This window comes from Orcinus orca, chromosome 14 (genome assembly GCF_937001465.1).
Source record: "Orcinus orca chromosome 14, mOrcOrc1.1, whole genome shotgun sequence".
In the NCBI taxonomy this organism is placed as follows: Eukaryota; Metazoa; Chordata; class Mammalia; order Artiodactyla; family Delphinidae; genus Orcinus; species Orcinus orca.
The window spans coordinates 44483472-44506561 of NC_064572.1; the positions used below are offsets into that span (position 1 = coordinate 44483472).

A 23090-nucleotide genomic window follows, 5' to 3' on the forward strand; every position below is an offset into this window, starting at 1 on the left:
AATGTATAAACTAATACAATCCCAATCAAAAGAGCAACACAATTTTAGTGGAACTTAATAAACCGATTCTAAGATTTACCTGAAACAAAATGCACAAGAATAAGACAATGAATGAAGAGGGGGGAAAAAGGAAGGGAAACATGCCTATAGATAGCAAAACACTGTACAAAGTTGGACAGGGAAGTGTGTGTTCAGTAGAATAGAATCTAGATCCACTGTCCAGAAACAGACAATTTAGCATATGATAAACTAGGCATTTCAAATGGATGGAGAAAAGATTGGACTATTCAATAATAGTAGGAACGACTGCCTTTTCATTTTTGTTTGGGAAAGAGGGTAACCCCTAAGAGAAAATGATCTATAGTGAAACTAGGCCAACATAACATGAACAAGCAACTTGTAATGGAGGATCTACAAATAGCCAAAAAACATGGAAATGTTTAGTTTTATAAGTAATCAGGGAAATTCAAGCTAAAACAAGGTATTTTCAACCACAATATTGTTTAGGAAAACAAACTTCCGAGATTGATACGGCCTACTGTTGGCAAGGGTGTGGAGAAATGGTCCTTTTATGGAGTATGAATTGAAGGAAGTACTTTCACTACAACCATTAAAATAAAAAATCCACCTAATTTCAACTCCAGCAATTACATGAAGGTTGAGCTATACTTAGAGGAACGAAAGGATGTGTTGTATATAACGTTAAATGAAAAGTTAATAGTTGCAAAATAATAAAGATGATAATCCCATTTTTGTAAATCACATATAAAACAAAAGAGCTGCTGTAACAAAAAGACTCCAAAAGACAGTGGTTTAAACAAGTCAGGAATTTATTTTGCTCTTAAGTTAACGGGTGAAAGGGAAGCAGTTCAAGACTGGCAGGCCAACGTCTCCATCCTCAGCACACGACCTCTCCCCACCGCATGTCACTGCTAAAGCTCCCACAGGCACCTCGGCCAGCACAAAGGGGAATGCCGAATGGAGTGGACACCCAATTCCTTATTTAAGGGCCCAGTCTGGATGTTCTCTTTGTAGCCCATTGCCTGGTCACGTGGCCACAATTAACCATAAGGGAGGCTGGCAAGTAGAGTCGTGAGCTGAGCAGCCACGTGTCCAGGTAAAAAGCAGGAATCTTATCAGTAAAGGAGAAGGGGAAAACAGACATTACAGCAGCAGTCTCTGCTGCACGCATCTGTAAAGGCATGGAAAACAGCCTGGAAGAATACACACCAAACACAGTACTTATCTCTGGAACACGAACAAGAGGGGGTGGGGAGGCAGAGTACTGCTTGAAAGTTTTTAAAGAGTGATAGTATATTCATGTATTAACTAAGGAATTTTTAAAATTTCACAAAATTTTAAAATCCTTTATTGTAGCTTAATACCAATATAACATTTTAAATACATTATCTATATTGTACAAAGCTTTTAAAGTTCCAAAAGTTAGATATTATCTAAATGAAAAAGTTACTCTATGTTGTTAAAACCATGACTTAGAGCATCTTCCTCTAAGTCTCTCCACCCAGAGGCACGATGACGATGTTTACAGATATCCATACTGAGACACAGGCAAGGCAGTGACTACCCAAGGTCTCAGCTGGTGGCAGAGCTGAGACAAGGCTTGGAGTGAAGGCCACCTTGCTGTGACTGTATCATAACTTTTGCTGGCATTTTCTACTTGATGAGAAGGCTACAACTTCCCTAGCTTGGTAGAGCTTAGATTTCACACAACAGAGCTAAGATGCCAAAGCACTTCACACTCGTGAACTGCATTGGTACTTTAATCCGAGAACAAAAGGGATGCAATTTTCTTAATTGAAATGATGATTACATTGCAATTAATGACTTGATTACAAAAATAAAAATTAAAAAAGAACCTCCCAGAAACAAAAGTCATTAATTTTGACTCCCTTCTGAGCCAAGTAGTCAAGTTTAGGATGTACTGACCTGTTTAAAAGTCTCTATTATTTCTAGATAATGATGGCAGAATGAAGAAAATAATAGAATCTTCTTCCTCTAATACCGAACCACTCTAAAAACAGAATAAAATAAAAAAGCCAGAATCCAAAAAAGGAAGCAGAAAATTCTGGTGGGAATTATGACTCTGACAATGACATCTCCTAATCTAAGGGGAAGGATTCATGGCCCAAGCTATTTAACAAAATCTCAGAACAGAAAAGTAAAACCCAAGTCCTCCAACCAAAAGCTGCATGCTGCCCAGCAGAGGCTCCCCCCAACCTCCAAACCCACACCCCTTCTCTCTGGGTGGCAGGGAAGAGCATACAGATCTGGACCCAGCTGCCTGATTTTAGCATGAGCTAGATGTAAAGAAACAGCATGGGCGGAAGGAGAGCACAATACAGAAAAATCAGAAAGAGTGAAAACAGCAGGCCAGAGGAAACAACTCTAAGAAACAAACTGCACCGTGACAGCTCTAGAAGACATTTAAGGAAGCCAATGAACTTCAGAAAACAGGACTTCAGAGCTGTGATGATAAAACAATGACAAGGAAAGAAAAACAACGCTAAGAAAACAAACTAAGGATCAAAACGACATCATCACAAAACTCTAAACACATGAACAACAGCCAGAAACAGATGCAGCTGAAAACCAAACCTCTAGAACAGGAGAGTCACGGCGAACGGAAAGGGAAAAGAGAGATGAAGATGACTGGACAGAAGAAGGAGAACAATGATGTCTGATATAAAGTTACCAGCATCCTTAGAAAGACAGACAATGAATAAGGTAAAAAAGGTTCAAAGTTCCCACCCAGGATGTAAGCAGAGAGAGGGCTGGAATGTGCTCACCATGTGGTGATGATGGTATATCCGGGTGTGGTCTGGAGCAACGCCCGTGTGCGTGTGTGCGTTGGTGGTTTTATTTGTATCTACTTTTGGTTCTGCTTGAGTTTTTTTTTTTAAGATAACATATATTTTCCTAAAACCACCATTCACTATGCGGGGGGGAAAGGTGCCCTTTGCTTAAAATAAAGCCACTGTAAACTGAGAAAACTACAAGTTTCTGAAAATACATGTCTCATCATTTACTATCAAGCTATTCCATGCTTTACTAATAAAAATACCTGTCAATTTAACAGTACCTTAACAGAAGATCGTTTAAAAGCAACTAATAGGACTCAAAAGGTAACAAGTCTGATCTCTTTTTTGGGTGGCAAATGATCGATTTAAACATTTAAAACCTAGGTACCAAAAACAATTCTGTTATCAGATACTGATGAACTGATTTACCGAACAGGTCTAACTGAATATAAGACATGATTTTAGCACCAATAAAAAGAATTCTTGAGAGTTCTGGTCTATAAACTTCTAAATGAGTAGTATGTATTCCCTGACAGCATCTTCTGGGTAAAAGAACAAATGTGTTCCAAGGATTAACAGTTAGGTCCCTGATTTCATAATTAATTTTGGAAAAAAAAAAAAAAAGAAATCCAGGTATTTGGGAAAAAAAAAAGAAATCCAGGTATTTTTTAAGTTTCAGAGAAGAACTTCTTCCTCCTTAAAGTTTTAATTATGAGGTAGCTATCATTCAAAGTAAACATCAAATGCAGTCAACTTCCATTAACCAAACATGATTATTAATCATAAGATTAATAATCAGAAATTTCCACTAGAAAAAGTCAATTTAAAGTTCAGAAGGTAACATTGATTAGCAGTATTCTGGCTTGAGTTTCCAAATTCCTTCACCACCTGAAGTTCTATGAAAAGTGCACAGATTTCTCAATAGTTCTCGAAAGACACAAGACTGTGATGCTGATAACTTGGATTCAAACTCCTGCAGTATCTCCCGAGTGCTGGCCTGGCCATCAACTTGGGCCTGAAAGGCAATGAAGTTTCTCATTTCTACCAGAAGGTCATCGTGTTCCATGCTGGAAGGCGGAGGAGCAGAAGCCTCTGGAAGGCACCCACGTTCACTTTCTAAGCGCTCTGGCAAAATTAGGTGGTTTCTAGCTCTCATCTTAGCCAACAGTGAGGACGAAGTGAGGGCCCCGGATGAAGGCTCTGCATCTTCAACTTTTCCTCTAAAATGCTCCGAAACATTGTCTTTTCCATCCTTTTTCATAGTGCTGTCCTGGAGAAAGAAGACCAGTGCATCGATATATTTAATCTCCAGTTTACGCTCCCACTACTTATTTCTCCAAAGGCTCTGAGGGGCCATAAGATAACACACATGCCCAGGGCACTGAGGTTGATGGACAATGGATGATACACCGTCTAATGCAAAGGGAAAGGAGGAGAGTCAAGTGTCTAAATGCACCCACTCTTAGAAAACATTTCCTAAAAAACCCAAAACTACACTATTTGCTTCGTCACCATCCTGAGGGACGGGAGTGGAGGGAGCGCAGAGAGGGTGGGGCCAGGCTTCCGAAGAAGGCTTCTAGGGAAACCTGTCTCCAGCAGGTACGAGCTCTGTGGGCATTTACTGTTCTTCCTCCCAAATTTTCCCTGATCTGAGCACCGTGGGATAAGGAACAATATCAGAGCTGTACTTCCTTCACTTTTAAATCTTTTTACTACTTTACACCTCATGTGAGTTTCCTTAGAACAGCTACATAAATCTAGTTTTTCTTCACATTCCTACTGCTAAAAGAACATAACACAGGAAGTCAAAAAAAAAAGGTTCTCTATTCCTAAATGTGTTCATATTAACCTAAAACAGGAATCTGAACCTGGGAGTTTTCAAATTTTATAAGTAACATGACCCTTAAGCAGAAAAAAACAAAGTATTAAATGATAAGAGCATGGCCTACTATTTACTCTCAGTGAAGCACTCAAGGCCTTCGGGGTTGTAGGACAGGCAGAGAAGGGCACAGTGCTCTGGCAGCTAGGAAATTACAAACAACATTCAATAAAGGCCCTCTAGACCTTTAGTCTAGAGGGCAGTGGTCCTTGGAGCTAGTACTTCACCTCCGGATGGGGCAGGCGGTATGAGCAGCAACTCACACATCACCCATCCTTATATGAACTTTGGGAAGACAAAACAGAGATTCTACTATGGATCTTGGGTTAAAGACTTTGTCTTTTCTAGGAAGTTCGCTGGCCCTTTTAAATTCACACAAAAGTACTTCATAAATGCATGAAAGTGCATACAATGTAAACATCAGATGTCATTATGCCAGTGACGCTCTTCACATGCAGAATCGAGTGAAGTTTTCATGGCAATTCAATTAAGTAGATCTCACAAATGAAAAGCTGATAGGCTATCAGATTACCTGGCATTTCTCCTTTGGAGACGTTGAAGAGGGATGCTGCACAGAGAAGCTGGAGTTCCTTTTCTGACCAAATCTTCTCCTAAATACGGAAGAGAGTCATAGTTGATAAAATGTAACTTTGTGACTTACAGATGAGAATGCCCTTCCAACAACTAAACTCCTCTTAGAGCAATTTTCTTCTGCACGGTTATTCTCTCACAGCCATGATGCTTCTGCTCCATCAGCCATGGTGCTTCTGCTCTATCCCCTGAGATTCCCGTACTTTACTCCCCTAGTAAAGTAGTAGAAATTATTACTGCATCTCAAGTAAAAACCACTCAATATCCTTGCTCAACTTACTACCCTTGAATTCTAGGTAGGGAAACTATTCTAAAAGAGCACACTGAATACCATAGTAATTACTGATTGCTGAAACCTAGCTAATCATCTTATTAAAGTTGAATCGTTATTCTATACCTCTTACTATTTTTTATGACATCATCTCTTAAGCAAAACAGATTTCTCCTTTCCCTGAAAAATCAGCTTTGGAAAGGAGGGAATGAAAGCAAAGAAGAAGGTAAGATGATAAAAGTCTTTCCCCAAGTCACATACATCTGGCTGACCCAATCCCTCCCTGAGAGATTTTCTATTGCTTCAGATAAACGGGAGGAGGTATCCCCGCCTGCCCTGATTTTATTTCCAGCCCAGCAGGTTTGGCCTCCTCACAAGTATGGCAGGGTGGCAACCTCTTACTTTCTTCCTGCTGGTGTACCAGCCACCCCCCTGTGGCCGGTCCAGGTGGGAACACCAGATGCTGCTCCCAGACACCGCTGCCGAGAGAGTCTCAGTGCTTTGAGGGCATCCTGGGCCACACGGTTGGCCTCTGCCTCCACCAGCACGTAGTCTGGACTGGCTCCGTCCATGATGGCATCATGCTTCATGATGCTGTGCACACCCACTGGCAAGAGCAAAGGAAACAGTGAACATGTTATTTCAGCTCGTACACAATCACACGTTTTCTTCTGTATAGGCTAGTGTGTTGTGGGTAGAGGAAACATCATGAACGTTTTTAGCTGCTATTCCCCCGTGATCACCAGGACCCAGGAACTTTTACAAATGCTGCTGCTCTTCACCTGCATCTCTACCCGATGAGGGAGGGATTATCAACTGTCACTGCTTTGTATAATCAAAGCATAATGCTTTAATAACCACACTTCAACATAAACTCTTCACTGTCACCTGGAAAACTTTAAAATCTTCTACTAATATATTCTCTATTGAAGGGGGAAAATATACAAATATAAAATAAAACTACAGAATTTCTAAAAAGTAATGATGATGGAAACACTACATATCAGAAGAATCCAATGCAGTCATCAGTGGAAAATGCATAGCCCTAAATATTTCTATCAATAAAAATGAAAGAACAAAAATAAATACACTCAATTCCAAGTCGAACAGTTTTATAAAAATTAAGACCAAAAAAACTCATCAAAACAACAACAAAAACAAAAGCAACAGGAAGAAAATACTGAAGATAAAAGCATAAATTAATGAGGTAGAGGACAACCATGGATCTAATTAATAAATCAAAAACCTGGTTTATTGGGGGAAAAAAATCACAAAATAGACAATCTACTAGCTTAACCTGACAAAGGAAACGGGGGAAAAATATACAAAATTAGAAATGACAAGGGGGAAATTATCTTGAAACAGAAGCCGATTTTAAAAAAATTATTACAAGAGTATTTTCTATGCCTCCATGCAAATAAACTTGAAAATTAGACAAGACAGATAAGTTTTCTTAGGAAAATAGACCAGGAACTATAGAAAAAAATAGAGCAAGTTACCAATGAACTACCTTACAAGAAAGCATCAGGCCCAGATGGTTTCCTTCTGAGATGCCATACGTTAAGCCTGCTTTCCTGAACAGAAACCCATTCAGCAATCTTTGGAAACTCAAGGCTGTCACCTTGGGAACACAATGACTGGTGAGACCTGAGTAAGACAGTCCCAGGGATGACTAATTTTTGCAGGCTGGCTGGTCCCTCCAGGGTCCCGAGCAATTGTTGAGTCTGCTTTCCTAATTTTTCTCCCTTGATACCAGCTACCAGCTTTCCTACTTCCAGAGTGCCTGCCTCTGGCCATGCCCCTGTGTCTCTCTCCCATGATCTGTCACTTTACTCTCCTGTGTTTGTTAAATCAGATAAATATAGCATGCAGAGAAATCATCTATGAATGTTCAGGTAGTACAAATCTATTTTAAGCATTGCACCCCCCTGTATGTGGTTAGAAGTCGAGTCCTATTGTTCTCCCAAGGTTCAAATTCTCCTATGAAAGAGAGGTGAAAATGATTTTCAAAAATGTCAATACATTTCAAATCTGAGTTTTAGAAGGAAAAATACTTCCAGTTGAGCACACACTCTGCACTGTCAGAAAAGGCTGCTTCCGCTAGAAGTGGCCCCCTCATTTCTATTCCTAGCACACCTGTGGCAAGGTCAGCAAAAGGAGTACCTGATTTTCTGAAAAGCTTTTCCAGGACGTAGTCGTCATGGCTGCGTTCCTTGGGCTCGCTCTCATTTTCATTGTCCTGCCTCCGGTACTGCTTCTTCTTCACCAGGTGCGGAATTCGAGTTCCCTCAAACTTGGCATCTCTGCGGTGCTTAGAGCTCTTAAGCTTTTGCTTCGGCCTCAGATGTTTCTCCAGGGTCTTTTCTTCTGCCACATGATGTTTCGTTTTCGACTTGTGCTTATAAAAATTATTTTCTGTTTGCTCATTCTCCCAAAGAGGTTCTGTTTGAACCAGGCAGGCTTCTCTTTTATCAGAAAGACCCTCCTTTTCATCGATGCTTTCCTCACCAGACATCCTGTACATTTTGCTGATTCTTGGAGAATCTGAACCTTCCCCGTTTCCATGAATCACTGAGGAATCCTGCAGTCTGGACACTGCATCTGTCTCTTCTCCAAGCCTCTCACTGTTAGTTAGACTACAAGATGTTTGAGGGGCATCTTTCAAAGGATCACCTAGATTAGAAGTTACTGCATTCACTTCAGGTCCTATAGTTGTAGATTTCTCTTCAGATGACATGGCAACGTTTGCAGATGTGTTAGAACCAGGGAACTTTTTACCTACTGCAATGTTCTGGTCTGTTCCAAAAGCCGGTTGAAGTTTTCTTTTTAAATGGCGTTTGGGTGTCTGAACATCTGAACCAGTTCCTGTGAAAGGGAAAAACATGCTAGTGTTATACTGCATAATGCTTATGTATTTCGTTATTTTAAGTTAAATTCTTTTATGAAATACCTGCAAAAATAGCACTTGTTTCAGTGCTCTGGGATGTATCAGGACTAGTCAGAGTAAACAGCTCATAAAGATCATTGGATTTGAAAAATCGCCTTTGCTTTGGATCTTTTAGCACTCTATTTGTCAAAAACTGCTTGAAGATTTGTCTAAAAAGATAGAAATCAAGCTGGTATGAAACAATGTTTAGCTGTACCTCAGAATTCTAAACATACAGTAATTGTTTATTAATAAGATAGAAAAACAATCAGGTTCAAAGACATTTTTAAAAAACACACAATAAGACATCTAAGCTTATTTTAATGAGAAAGAAAAAAAACAAGGTAAAAAAACCAAAACACATATCGCTCAGTTACAGCAACTATTGCTTTAAGATGGAAAGACTTTTTTTTTTTAACTAATTAATTAATTAATTTGCTGTGTTGGGTCTTTGTTGCTGTGCACAGCTTTCTCTAGTTGCCGTGAGCGGGGGCTTCTCTTGCTGCAGAGCGTGGGCTCAGTAGTCGTGGCTCGCGGGCTTAGCTGCTCCGCCGCATGTGGGATCTTCCCAGACCAGGGCTCGAACCCATGTTCCCTGCGTTGGCAGGCAGATTCTTAACCACTGCACCACCAGGGAAGTCCCAAGACTTCTTAAAGTACTATTTTTTAAAAATTCCCTGCTCCAAACCCTGGCAGCGTGCCTCTCCCTCCTGCACACCCGCAACCAGGAGAGCACCCTCCGGTCAAGGAGCACAGCCACGTGTACTGACCGGTGGTAAATCTTCTCTTCAATGGTGCCTGCGGTCAGAAGCCTGTACACTGTCACCTGTTTCTTCTGGCCTATCCGCCACGCTCGCTCCCGGGCCTATGGTAGAAGAGATGCAGCTCAACAAGGGCCCTTCTCAGCGATAAGCACTGATTAATAGCCGGTCGCTTCCTTCCACTCCCGAAATTAGAATTTTGGCTAATGAGGCTAAGTACAACCAAGGCCTATTAAGGAAGATAAACAGGCAGGTGACAAAACAGACCTAGCCAACTCTACCTGAAAAACAATGTGTGTCCGTCCCCTCCCACGTTCTCTTCTTACCCATGTCTAGTGTGCCTGCTACGGGGAAACTGTGAAGACCCTTACTCCAAGCTGAAGACAAGCTACAACCAAGAGGTGAGCTATGTGCTGAGGGTAACGTGGCACCGAAGGACGCTCCCGAGTGCAAGCCATCGGATAGTATGTCACCAACACGCTCCTTTAAACAAAACAAACGGACCTGCACGTCTGTGCTTGGGTTCCAGTCAGGGTCATAGATGATGACTCGGTTTGCCCCCGTCAGGTTGACTCCTAGGCCACCCACCCGAGTGGTCAGAAGAAACACAAATATGGATGTGTCCTAGAGGTAAGACACACAACACTCAGTATGCACATGGAAGACTAGTTACAGCTCCTCACCTCTGCCTTTACATATTCTCCACACGGAAGCCTGTTCCCAATACAAGCAATGGGTTATGCCCCAGAAACCTTTGGTCAGCCAAGATCCCATCTCACAGCTTCTACTTTTAATATCAATTATATTAGCAATATTTAAACCCGGGTTTTCGAGAAGGAATACATTCTCTGTTTAAACACAACACATCCCAATAATCCAGAAAGGCACTGAGTTAAAAGCGCCCACTGCCCAATCCCAGATGTAGGCTCTGTGGGTGCAGACCTCTCCTTCCCCCCCCCACCCCGCACAAAGTAGCACCATGTGACTTCATCGTTCTGTTCACTTGTTACCTCATTGTATCTTGTAATCAGTGGTTGTCTTGAAGCTATCGCAGTGGTACCATCCATCTTGAGATAGGAATACTTTTGGGCCCTAAGGAATACTTCAAATATGTCCAACATCTGTTTGGGAGAAGGGGTGGAGGATGTAAGAGTTTAAAAATCAAATGTACACCTCCAGTGAGTACTCCACATTTGTGTAAAGAGTCACATCCTTCCCAAAAGGCTTATATTAAAAGGGGTTTCCTGATTCGAGGAAGATAAATGTAATTACTGCAAGAATATTTTTGGTATTTCCATACTGTTAATTCTTACAAGTTTTGTAATCAGCACGGCATTTATTTGAGTTCAGACCCAAACTCACCTGCACCCCAGAATCACATGGTAATAAACATTTTTTTAAAAGCCGACTTCTGGGCACCAACTCTAGAGAAAGATCCCATCTCCCAAAGAGCTTTGCAGGCTGCCACTTCAGGGTCAATGGGTGGATTTGCCTTTGGAATCAGTATTTTAGACAATATCTCATTTTTTGAATAATGGTTGTGAGTCATAAAGAACCAACTTGTTTCTTGTATGAGGTTTGTATACTCACCTGTCTGGACTGAGAAAACAGCAATACTCGTTGGCCCTGCTTGTGCCATATTTTCAACAAGGACTCAACAACTATCATTTTCCCAGAACGTTTCCAGTGTCCAAACTGATCTTCCCCTAGTTCCTCATCTGGAATTCCTTTAAGATTCTTGGGGCCTCCAGAAAAGAGATCAGGGTGGTTGCAGATTTTTCTTAGGGCTACAAGTCCAGAGAAAATCTATGGTACAAAAGAATTACGTGCACTCAGATTAGCCCACGTAAAATACCATTCACTCCGGAAGGAAAGGAAGGAGGCTGTTTGATATGTAACACAGATTAAAAAGTAGTTCTTCACCAGCTTCTTAGCTTCCTCCCTAATCACAGCATATTAGGAGCTGGAAGAAATCAACCTTTACACATCTTCTTTTCCTGATAGGGCAAGTTCTCTAAAAACAAAAAAAAATCCTTTTGGACCAAACATATCTACCAGGGTCACATTCAACTGCTGATGATTTATTTTCCCTCTAGAAAAAAAAGTATGCAGTTCACAGTATATAAAAAACTGGCTCACCTTTTAAATATAAATAAGAAACATCAGGCCCATCTAAAATTTAGGAAAATCTATCATGTAACTTAACAAATGCATTTCTTATTTTTTTTTTGAGTATAATTGCTTTACAATGGTGTGTTAGTTTCTGCTTTACAACAAAATGAATCAGTTATATATATACATATGTTCCCATATCTCTTCCCTCTTGCCTCTCCCTCCCTCCCACCCTCCCTATCCCACCCCTCCAGGCGGTCACAAAGCACTGAGCTGATCTCCCTGTGCTATGCGGCTGCTTCCCACTAGCTATCTACCTTACATTTGGTAGTGTATATATGTCCATGCCTCTCTCTCGCTTTGTCACAGCTCACCCTTCCCCCTCCCCATATCCTCAAGTCCGTTCTCTAGTAGGTCTGTGTCTTTATTCCTGTCTTACCCCTAGGTTCTTCATGACATTTTTTTTCTTAAATTCCATATATATGTGTTAGCATACGGTATTTGTCTCTTTCTGACTTACTTCACTCTGTATGACAGACTCTAGGTCTATCCACCTCATTACAAATAGCTCAATTTCGTTTCTTTTTATGGCTGAGTAATATTCCATTGTATATATGTGCCACATCTTCTTTATCCATTCATCCGATGATGGGCACTTAGGTGGTTTCCATCTCCGGGCTATTGTAAATAGAGCTGCAATGAACATTTTGGTACATGACTCTTTTTGAATGATGGTTTTCTCAGGGTATATGCCCAGTAGTGGGATTGCTGGGTCATATGGTAGTTCTATTTGTAGTTTTTTAAGGAAACTCCATACTGTTTTCCACAGTGGCTGTATCAATTTACATTCCCACCAACAGTGCAAGAGGGTTCCCTTTTCTCCACACCCTCTCCAGCATTGTTTCTAGATTTTTTGATGATGGCCATTCTGGTGTGAGATGATATCTCATTGTAGTTTTGATTTGCATTTCTCTAATGATTAGTGATGTTGAACATTCTTTCATGTGTTTGTTGGCAATCTGTATATCTTCTTTGGAGAAATGTCTATTTAGGTCTTCTGCCCATTTTTGGATTGGGTTAGTTTTTTTGTTATTAAGCTGCATGAGCTGCTTATAAATTTTCGAGATTAATCCTTTGTCAGTTGCTTCGTTTGCAAATATTTTCTCCCATTCTGAGGGTTGTCTTTTCGTCTTGTTTATGGTTTCCTTTGCTGTGCAAAAACTTTGAAGTTTCATTAGGTCCCATTTGTTTATTTCTGTTTTTATTTCCATTTCTCTAGGAGGTGGGTCAAAAAGGATCTTGCTGTGATTTATGTCATAGAGTGTTCTGCCTATGTTTTCCTCTAAGAGTTTGATAGTTTCTGGCCTTACATTTAGGTCTTTAATCCATTTTGAGCTTATTTTTGTGTATGGTGTTAGGGAGTGATCTAATCTCATACTTTTACATGTACCTGTCCAGTTTTCCCAGCACCACTTAATGAAGAGGCTGTCCTTTCTCCACTGTACATTCCTGCCTCCTTTATCAAAGATAAGGTGACCATATGTGCGTGGGTTTATCTCTGGGCTTTCCATCCTGTTCCATTGATCTATATGTCTGTTTTTGTGCCAGTACCATACTGTCTTGATTACTGTAGCTTTGTAGTATAGTCTGAAGTCAGGAAGCTTGATTCCTCCAGCTCCGTATTTCGTTCTCAACATTGCTTTGGCTATTCGGGGTCTTTTGTGTTTCCATACAAATTGTGAAACTTGGGCTTCCCTGGTGGCGCAGTGGTTGAGAGTCTGCCTGCCGATGCAGGGGACACGGGTTCGTGCCCCGGTCCGGGAAGATCCCACATGCCGCTCAAAAAAAAACTTGCCAAGATTGCTTTGGCTATTCGGGGTCTTTTGTGTTTCCATACAAATTGTGAAATTTTTTGTTCTAGTTCTGTGAAAAATGCCAGTGGTAGTTTGATAGGGATTGCATTGAATCTGTAGATTGCTGTGGGTAGTAGAGTCATTTTCACAATGTTGTTTCTTCCAATCCAAGAACATGGTATATCTCTCCATCTATTTGTATCATCTTTAATTTCTTTCATCAGTGTCTTATTATTTTCTGCATACAGGTCTTTTGTCTCCTTAGGTAGGTTTATTCCTAGATATTTTATTCTTTTTGTTGCAATGGTAAATGGGAGTGTTTTCTTGATATTATTTTTTTTAAACATTTTTATTGGAGTATAATTGCTTTACAGTGGTGTGTTAGTTTCTGCTTTATAACAAAGTGAATTAGCTATACATATATATATATCCCCATCTCTCTTCCCTCTTGCGTCTTCCTCCCTCCCACCCTCCCTATCCCACCCTTCTAGCTGGTCACAAAGCACCAAGCTGATCTCCCTGTGCTATGCTTCCCACTAGCTATCTATTTTACAAACAAATGCATTTAAATATTATACTCCTAAGTACCTCACTAGAAGTTCTGTATTTTAACATGTGAGTCAGAGGTTGAAATTCCCTTTACGTTTACATTAGTTTATCAGAAAACATACCCACGTGCAAAATCCATGGATGGGAATGACGTGCGGGACTTTTCACGCAGCAGAAGGGCTTGGAGACCCAAAGTGAGAGAGCCCACCTGCCCGCCCCAACAAGAGGGAATCTTTCACAGGTTTCACCCCTGACTCAAGTCACACTCACCAGTATAAAAACTCAAGTGGAAAAAGATAAATCATAAATTAAGCCAAAAATCAATGGCTAAAATGGTAGTTTTAACTAGTAAACAGTTAAACAAATAAACAATAAACGATCTGAACAAAGCAGGAACCCCATCACCACTCCCCAGAGTCATCTGTTACTTGTCTTTCTTCCTGGAGATCTCTGCTGTCCAACATAGCAGTCACGAGCCATGTGTGGCCACTGAGCACGTGAAGTGTGTAGTCCAAATTGAGATGTGTTACCAATGTAAAATACCCAATTTTGAAGACTTAGTACAAAAAAGAGTAAAATATCTCAGTAGTTTAAAAATTTTGATTACATATTAAAATATTTTAGATACATCAGGCTAAATAAAATATATTATCAAAGTTGATTTCACCTGTTTTGCTTTTTCATCTTTTTTAATGTGAGTACTAGAAAATTTTAAATCACACATGGGGCTTGTGTTCTCCATCTACTGGACAGTGCTGATCTAGACCACCTAAGGCTTCACAACTTGGAGACACGTGAAGATAATTTAAGGGGAGATACAGGAGAGATGAATAAATGTGAATGGTTTCAAAACCTCCTAGAGATGCCAATGACAGATGAAATAAATAGTAAGAGGTGGGTAAAAGAACGAAAATGCCTTAATCTGGAGGAAAAAACACGTAGATACTACGGAACACAGGCAGCCTTGTCACCCACACTCATCTCTATCTGGCTCCATGCAGGAGGCAGGAAAGTGTATTTCCGAGCATCCCATGCTGCTCAGCTGTACCTCCAACGAGGATGGACCAAGGACTAAGGAAGTCTTACATGTCAAATAAAAATACAATTCACGCTTCAAGATACTGAAGCACAAAGAAGTTGAAGAGTTTACGTGAAGCTTTTGACTAAAGCTGATGATAAACTTACTACATGTGCTGAATGAAGAGACGTTTACCCACATATATTGCTGAATATGGCCAATAACTAAAATGTTATTACTTATACAAAAATGTATAACAATAATTCTTCCTCTGTGCAGCCCAGCAGTCCGGGGCTGCTCCCGACATGCTACAGAGGAACAGCAATCCCTGTAGGACCCACCATTACAGACCCTGTTGTCTAGTGCATTCTTCCACTAGACCATGCAGTGCTGGGTTCAAGTGTAACAGTGCTGCAGTACAGATAAAAAGGGAGCATGCTCAAACTGTGTGTTCTCTTACTTCTGGAAGGGCTTCAAATGAAGGGAAGGTTCACACCCAAATATTTTCAAGAGGGTAATAATAGTGAATCCTTGACTAGTACTAGTTTCCTTTCCTCCCCCACTTTCCTTGGTCCACAATTCTTTCTCCAGCTTCTATTATTTGGCTGACCTGCATCTCTCCATTGAGAATTCTGTAAACTTCTTTGGAATCAATGAAATTTTGGTAGACTTTATGTTGCTCATCTGTAAGACGGCAAAATAAGACCTAAGGGGAGAATAAAAACAGAGCTGAAAAATAAAACTTAACAAAACAAAATAACTAAAATAGTAACAAAATTTACTAATCAAAAGAACACAATGTATGTAATTTTCAGTGTACATCTTATTAAAAACAAAACAAAAAGAAGCCACATCTCAGAGCTGAGCAAAGAAGAGCTCCCTCCTCTCAAGAGCCTCCTCCGTTTCTGTCTTCCATCCACTTTTTGGTCCCCATGCCATTTGGTCCCCACCCCACTATCCTGGGAGTCCCTGAAGCCTGGCTTCCTGCTCATGGGGAAGTTCAGGACCAGGTGCACAGCGCTTCCTCCATCCCAGCCTCCGAGTGCTCAGACCATCTCAGCTCGCGATCCCCTCAACCCACTCTTCACTTCAGCAAACCTGACCAGGGACCTTAACCTTGCCTGGCACACCCCCTCCCTTTCCTGGAGTTCTAAGCCATCCCCAAGTTTACCAGACTCACCTCTGACAACCCCTTACCCTGCCAGCCCAACAGCATCTACTAACCCACGCCCCCACGTTCCCCTCACCCCCCGACATTCTGCCTCTCAACCCTCCTCTCCTTCTCCAAGACCACTGCCACCATTTCACGGCCTATGTTCCTCAGCTACTCACAAACCCACAGTATTTTCCTTCAGCTACCCCTCTGCCACCTACTGCATCTGCCCTGCAAACTTCCAAATGAAGAGGAACTCAACCGCCTGCCTTCTCCACTCCTTTGTGGTAAGTGCTGAGTGCCGCTGGAGACAGCCCCACCAGGGCGGCGTCCTAGAGAGGACCCCCCCCCACCCCCGCTCAGCACCTGCTCACACCCAGACGGCCGTGACAAGACTCCTCACTCTCCCCAAGCCACCCACCCACCACCTGTGTCTCCACCTCTACTTAAAAACATCAAAAACAAAAAAACAGAAATAGAAACTGAAGCTATCAGGCCTGATTTCCTAATTTTCACTCTGTAAAATGTATCTACTTCTTCATCTGTCACACCTGGTTGTTCTCCTTTATTCTCAGACCAGCAGGTCCCTGCAAGGGATCCAGGACAACCCTTTCATCTTTGCACCAGATCTGAAAACCCATTCATCTTCCTCAGATCAGTGCTCCACACCTTAGATGCTCCAAAAACTGAGGGGGATGCTTCCCTGGTGGCGCAGTGGTTAAGAATCCTCCTGCCAATGCAGGGGACATGGGTTCGATCTGTGGTCCGGAAAGATCCCACATGCCGTGGAGCAACTAAGCCTGCGCACCACAACTACTAAGCTTGCGCTCTAGAGCCCATAAGCCACAACTACTGAAGCCCGCATACCTAGAGCCCGTGCTCCACAACAAGGGAAGCCACCGCGATGAGAAGCCCTTGCACCGCAACTAAGAGTGGTCCCCACTCGCCGCAGCTAGAGAAAGCCCGTGCACAGCAACGAAGACCCAACGCAGCCAAAAATAAATAAATTAAATAAATATATTAAAAAAAACTGAGGGGGGAAACTCCCTGAAAGGATGTGCACAATGACCACCTCCACTTCCCCACCCTCCAGTCACTCCTGAGCCCAGCAGGCTCACCTGTCGTAGGCAGGTATCTACAGCTGTAGACTAGCCTGCCCCCCAGCACCAGAGACCACACCTGTTAGCCTCACCTATTCTGTGTGTGAAAAGCAGGGTGAATGCCAGGTACACCTGTGCTTTAGGAATGTTTTGATAATTCTTGTATTTACAGACCTGTTCGTTTTTATCTGGCAAAGAAAGGCTCATTTTGACATCCGACTTCATTCTCCGCAGTAGGTATGGATTTATGGTATCTCGTAGAACACATGCACACTTATAAGCAGTTTTAACCTTTTATAAGAGAAAAGGGGAAACAATTACTGTATATCTAAGGAATGCATTTGTTCTTACCTCTCAAATGATTCCAATGCTTAAAAAATTTTTTTAAAAGAATGACCAATGGTTGTACAAAATTGTGGGAAACAGTAGGAAAATGGTTTGTAAAAATTTAAGTTCCATATACTCCAGGACGCAATAGCTTTCATAATAATATCATCAATAAAAAAAAAAACAAAACAAAACTTCTCATTAACCAAAATGTACGAAAGAACAACTGGTAATTTTGTGCCCTGTTCCACCTCTATTTAATTATTATTATATAGTTAGACCCTAAAGTGGAGATTTATTCAGCGCTTGACCCCCTCTAGGGAAAAAAACTGCTTTCAAACAAATCTCAGTTTATAATCTTGTACTCTCCAATAGCCACAAAGGAACTGCTACTCCGCAAGACTGAAGATCAAACACTAACTCAGGGAAATGCTGCAGCAAGGGGAACAGCAGATAATAAGCAGAGATTACTGCCCACAGGAGACTCCGAGAGTAAGTTCAAGAAAAGCCCTATGATCCCAGAAACGAAAGGTCACTCCAGCCTAAAATGGAGCATATGGCTCTGTAATGGAGCACAGCCACATGAGATGGGTATTAACTGTCCAGAGAAAAACAAAGACCCACAGTGCAGGAAACCACTCTCTCTGCAATTCACTTAAAGGCAAACAAAGAATTCAATAAATTATTGATACTTTGAAAAAAATCTAAATAGGCTTAACAACCTAGTAAATACTATTTAATGGAACAAGAAAATTTCCAACCAAAGCTTAAATTTAAGAAAGTTATCAGCAAAATGAATAATTAAAAGAGCTTGAATAAACACAGAAAAATTCACGTTAAAAAATTAACATAGTTGGGCTTCCCTGGTGGCGCAGTGGTTGAGAGTCCGCCTGCCGATGCAGGGGACACAGGTTCGTGCCCCGGTCCGGGAAGATCCCACATGCCGCGGAGCGGCTGGGCCTGTGAGCCATGGCTGCTGAGCCTGCGCATCCGGAGCCTGTGCTCCGCAATGGGAGAGGCCACAGCAGTGAGAGGCCCGCGTACCGCAAAAAAAAAGACAGAAAAACAAAAAAACAGTTTTACTTGGACCAGCAGACAATAACAAAGAAACTCCATTCATCAACGACTTTTGCTTACAGGTAATCCTGTAAACGTATCATTCAGACATTGATAAAAATTACCTGAAGATGATAACCAGGTACATTTTATGGCTTGTAATGCTGAGATAAATTTCAAATTTTAACAAGACATTGCAGTCCTACCAAGGAAGCAAGTACATTATTTAAAATCTTCCTAAAAATATATACAGCGTGTTAAGGAAACTCTGCCCACATGCTCACGTCTACCTCCATTTCTCTCCTCTCGAAGAATGAGTGAGATGCTGATGGTGCTGGAAACCCAGGGCTGCGCTGGTGAGTGGCCTGGCAGCTCGCTCTCTCCTGCCCGTCTACCCTTCTGGAAAGTCCGCCCGCCCCCAGCCCACTTGTGCTGAACTTGCAAGGGCTGGAGCTCAGAGTGGCTGGGGACGGGTCTGTTTCTCACATCCCACTCTCCCCAGAGGAAGATCTTAAGCTTTACACTGGGGTGGGGATGTGAGAGCAGGGAAGACCAAGAAACCCTATTTTAGCTTTGATGTCACGCCACATTCTCCAGTCCAACTTTCGAGCCAATTCTATATTGAATTCCCTTCTGCTTCTTGTGTCTGCCTCTCTGTGAGTAAAAATGCACAGTGAGGATCCAACCGTGTTCCTTCGTCACTCCACCTCCCCACTGCTATGGAAAATGGACACCTTGCTGAGCCCGCTCATGCTTCCTTCCTCTTCCTGAGGAGGCAGAGTGATAACTCCTCCCCAGTTCTGCCTCTCCCAGAGCCCAGTCACCTTAGGCAAGTCACCAAAACGCTCAGTCTCAATAATAACCTTGAGCATGAAATGAGGAGGCTCAACTAGATGACTCCTCGGGCTCTTTTCAGTTCTAAAATCCCCTGCACAGGCTCAATGTACAAATCCAAGGGGCAGTCCATGTTTTGGGGTAGTTAATGTTCTTCCCCCTCACCCTCCTCAGCCTTTTAGAACCTAATCATCCCCACCCAGGAAGCCTGCCTTGACTCCCACAAGCTCTGCTATTGGCTATCTCCCCTGAGCACAGTCTTCATTACCCTATACCGTGATCATCTGTTTACCACTTTCCCCCCTGCACACTCTCCACTGGACCAGGAATGCTATTCAAGGGAAGGCTCTGATTGTCAGCCATTTCCCATCATTTTAGCCCCAGCCTGACACACAAAATATCTGCTGACAGACTACCTTCTTGGGATTCACTATTTCATGGCAACCATGGACTTAAAACAAAAAGGAGCAAATAAAAGCAGTACCTCTGCTCCCAAGGACTTTACAGTCTAAAAAGGGAAAGAAGATAAGTGCACAAACTTCTGAAACGAGGACTTCAAGGAAGAAACAGACCATAGTTGCACCGCCTCAAAGTATACCCCATAAATGACTTATTAATTATAAAGGAGAAGTGGTAGCTTTAAAGAGTTTAGAAATCTGACACACAACACCTTGCCCAGTAGTCAGACCACCACCGATGAAGGGACAGACCAACAGCGTGTGCCTCCAGGTACGGGTAGAGCACTGAGAGACGGGCCGCTTCTGTGCACTCCTGCTCAAAGCGGATAAGCTGATTCCAATCACAAAGAATGGAAAACAAACCCAAGGTGAGGCACGTTCTATGAAACAATAGGCCTCTAGTCTGCAAAAATGTCAAGTCATGAAGGCAAAAGAAAGATCAGAGGAACAGCTTCAGATTAAAGGAGACTAAACAGACACGGAAATTACTGGAACAACCAGCACAATGTGCATGACAAATAGATTAGATAACAGAATTACATCAATGTTACATTTCCTCCTGATTTTGATGTTTATACCATGGTTATGTAAGACAACATCCCTCTTCTTAGGAAATATACACTAAAGGATTTGGAGAAAAGGGGCATCATGTCTACAACTTACTCAGATGATTCAGAAAAAAAAAAGCATAAATTTGTGTGTGTGTGTGTGTGTATACAGCGGGGGGGGGGGGGGAGAGAGACAGAGACAGAGACAGAGACAGAGACAGGTAAGGAGGAGGGAGGGAAGGAAAGAGCAAATACGGCAAAATGTTAGCAAAATGCTAACAATTAGGGAATCTAGGAGCTATTTTTACAATTCTTGCAACTTTCTGTTAAGTTTGAAATTATTCCAAAATAAAGAGTTAAAAAAAAAAAGAACAGGATACATGAAGGATAACGGGGATTCAGTGGAGGAAGAGAGCTCCCGTAAAAGTTAATTAAAAATCAAAAATCATTCAATCTCAAAATTTTAAAGGTATTAAAATGGTTTTTGACAGTCCTCTAATCTTAAAGGTCTAAAATTCTTTTTCTAGTTATGTATTTTATTTCTGGCTCAGTCATAACCTGGCTGGTACAGGCCCCCACCTGAGAGCTGTGCAGAGACCCAGCCTCTCATGGAGGCTAGAGCCTGCCCCCAAATTCCATAAACCGCCCTCCAGTTGGCCTCACCTCCTAACGTTCCTGTCTGTGACAAGCCCACTCTACCAGTCACCAGGCTTGAAGCCTCAGGGGTTAGCTACAGCAAGCTCACCACTCTCCCACCAATTTCCTTTATCTTATCAACCTCCACATCTTGTTTGTTCTGCCTAGAAAACGCCACTTGGGACTCTTGCTCTGGACCTGCTTTCTCAGGACCATCACCCACATCCAGGTCCAGGCTCTCATCACCCTCACCCCCAACAATTCCTGCAGGTCCCTCAATGCCAGCCTCCCTCCCACAACTACCTGCAGCCTGAGTAACCGTCCAAGAACAGCCTGCTCCCAGCCTCCTGCTCAAACACCTTCAGTGGCTCTTCCCTGCCTAAGCGCTCCTGCCTCCCTTCAAGGCCCCCACTGCCAGCATCCACAGCTTTCCTGCAACTCCTCCTAAAGCATCTCCAGTCCAGTCAAGCATGTCTCCTCACTGCTCATGGTCACACAGAGTGGCTGCATTATACTGTTGCTCTAACCTAGAATGTCCCACTTTTCCCAACCTGTTTTCGCAGGATCAGGTTAAAGGGTATACGTCTTGTTAAGTCTTCTCTCGTGTCCCCTTTGCTAAGCTTGTAAAGTACTTTATAAGATGCACTACCCAATTTGCACTATTACATGCTGTCCAGAAGTGACTCACTCTTATCTCATAATTTCTGACTGCTCTTGAATATTTTACATGATTTTTTAAAAACTCATCTGGAAAGTTATGCGCTATCAAGCAAAAATAATTTTGTGGTTTTTTATCAGATACCAATTTATAAGCTTGGTCATTTCCCTTACATTCTGAATGACTTGGCTACAAAGTATAGTAGTTAGTAGGAACGTTTTAAATATTAAAACACCAGAAGTGTCACCTGCCTGCTACATTACCTGTACTGGGGAGGCATTTGAATACCCCCCCATGGTGATGGGGACTGAGAACTGCTCCATAAACACAGGCAACGTGCCCAGCTTTCCCGGGAAGATGAAATCAAAGAGTGACCACAGCTCACGGAGATTATTCTGCATCGGTGAGCCAGACAGGATGATGCGATGAGGGGTGCGGAACTGTTCGGAGAAAGCAAGGACTTTTCTGTTAAATTCACCTTTTAGCAGATGATCACCAACCCTACCCCAAAACACTCCCAGGCAATCTTATTATTTAACACAACTACATATTCTTTTGGTCTCCTCTAAAACGCAGACATTTTATGAAACTTTAATTCTTTAATTACACATACTGTTCAAGCTGAAGACTATGGACTAGAGTTGGATTTGGTTACATTCTAACAACTGATCCCTATAAGAGACATTAACTAATGTGAACAATTAGAATTTTAGAAAACATGATTAAGTGCAAGAATGAAAAGTGTTCTGCATTAAGGCAAAATGTGTATTTCAAATTCCTTATGCAAAAGCACAAGGAAAGGGCTTCCCTGGTGGCGCAGTGGTTGAGAGTCCACCTGCCGATGCAGGGGACACGGGTTCGTGCCCCGGTCCGGGAAGATCCCACATGCCGTGGAGCGGCTGGGCCCGTGAGCCATGGCCGCTGAGCCTGCGCGTCCGGAGCCTGTGCTCCGCAATGGGAGAGGCCACAACAGTGAGAGGCCCGCGTACCACAAAAAAAAAAAAAAAAAGCACAAGGAAAGATTAAATAAGTCTGTTACTAAAAGCAGAGTTTATTCTCAATTAAATATTATCCACCTGGAAACCCTCCTTGTTATTAAAGGTCACACCTGTTTGCAAGCAAGAGTGATGGCAGCATTTGGATTCCGAATTTTGTGTCCTTCGTCCAAGATCACATAGTGCCAGTCATGCCTGCTAATATCATCTTGCATCAGTCGAACGTAGGAGTAAGAAGTGATCAAAATCCCATGACAATGAGCAATATCTCGAATTAGTTTCTCCTAAAATGATGACAAAATGGTAAAGACAGTTTTAAATAAGAAGTTAAATGAAGATGACTCTTAAAATCAACCTTTTAAGGACTTCTCTGGCAGTCCAGTGGTTAAGACTCCCCGCTTCCAATGCAAGGAGCACGGGTTCAATCCTGGTCGGGGAACAAAAATCCCACATGCCATGCGGCGTGGCCAAAAAATAAATAAATAAAATCAACCTTTCATGTGGAGAAAAGGGAACCCTCCTGCACTGTTGGTGGGAATGTAAATT

The 23090-nt window shown here is 42.1% G+C and overlaps 1 protein-coding gene across 6 annotated transcripts in view; it reads right to left on the reverse strand.

Moving 5' to 3' along the window:
* Window positions 1-1346: 1346 nt before the first annotated feature.
* ERCC6 (ERCC excision repair 6, chromatin remodeling factor) overlaps window positions 1347-23090 on the reverse strand; it is a 75483-nt gene continuing 53739 nt past the window's right edge. For 4 of the 6 annotated variants that reach the window (XM_033417593.2, XM_033417592.2, XM_033417595.2 and 1 more), the window contains 13 exons: window positions 22658-22828; window positions 21813-21989; window positions 17207-17323; window positions 15390-15485; window positions 10838-11053; window positions 10258-10368; window positions 9752-9871; window positions 9257-9351; window positions 8511-8656; window positions 7724-8425; window positions 5963-6167; window positions 5231-5309; window positions 1347-4089 (listed from right to left, as the gene is read on the reverse strand). In XM_033417593.2, coding sequence (XP_033273484.1) covers window positions 3667-4089; window positions 5231-5309; window positions 5963-6167; window positions 7724-8425; window positions 8511-8656; window positions 9257-9351; window positions 9752-9871; window positions 10258-10368; window positions 10838-11053; window positions 15390-15485; window positions 17207-17323; window positions 21813-21989; window positions 22658-22828 — 2658 coding nt within the window. In that variant the 3' untranslated portion in view covers window positions 1347-3666. Of the gene's footprint in view, window positions 4233-5230; window positions 5310-5935; window positions 6168-7723; window positions 8426-8510; window positions 8657-9256; window positions 9352-9751; window positions 9872-10257; window positions 10369-10837; window positions 11054-15389; window positions 15486-17206; window positions 17324-21812; window positions 21990-22657; window positions 22829-23090 lie in introns of those variants that run through there. The other 2 variants (XM_033417597.2, XM_049697378.1) reach the window with 2 other exon arrangements.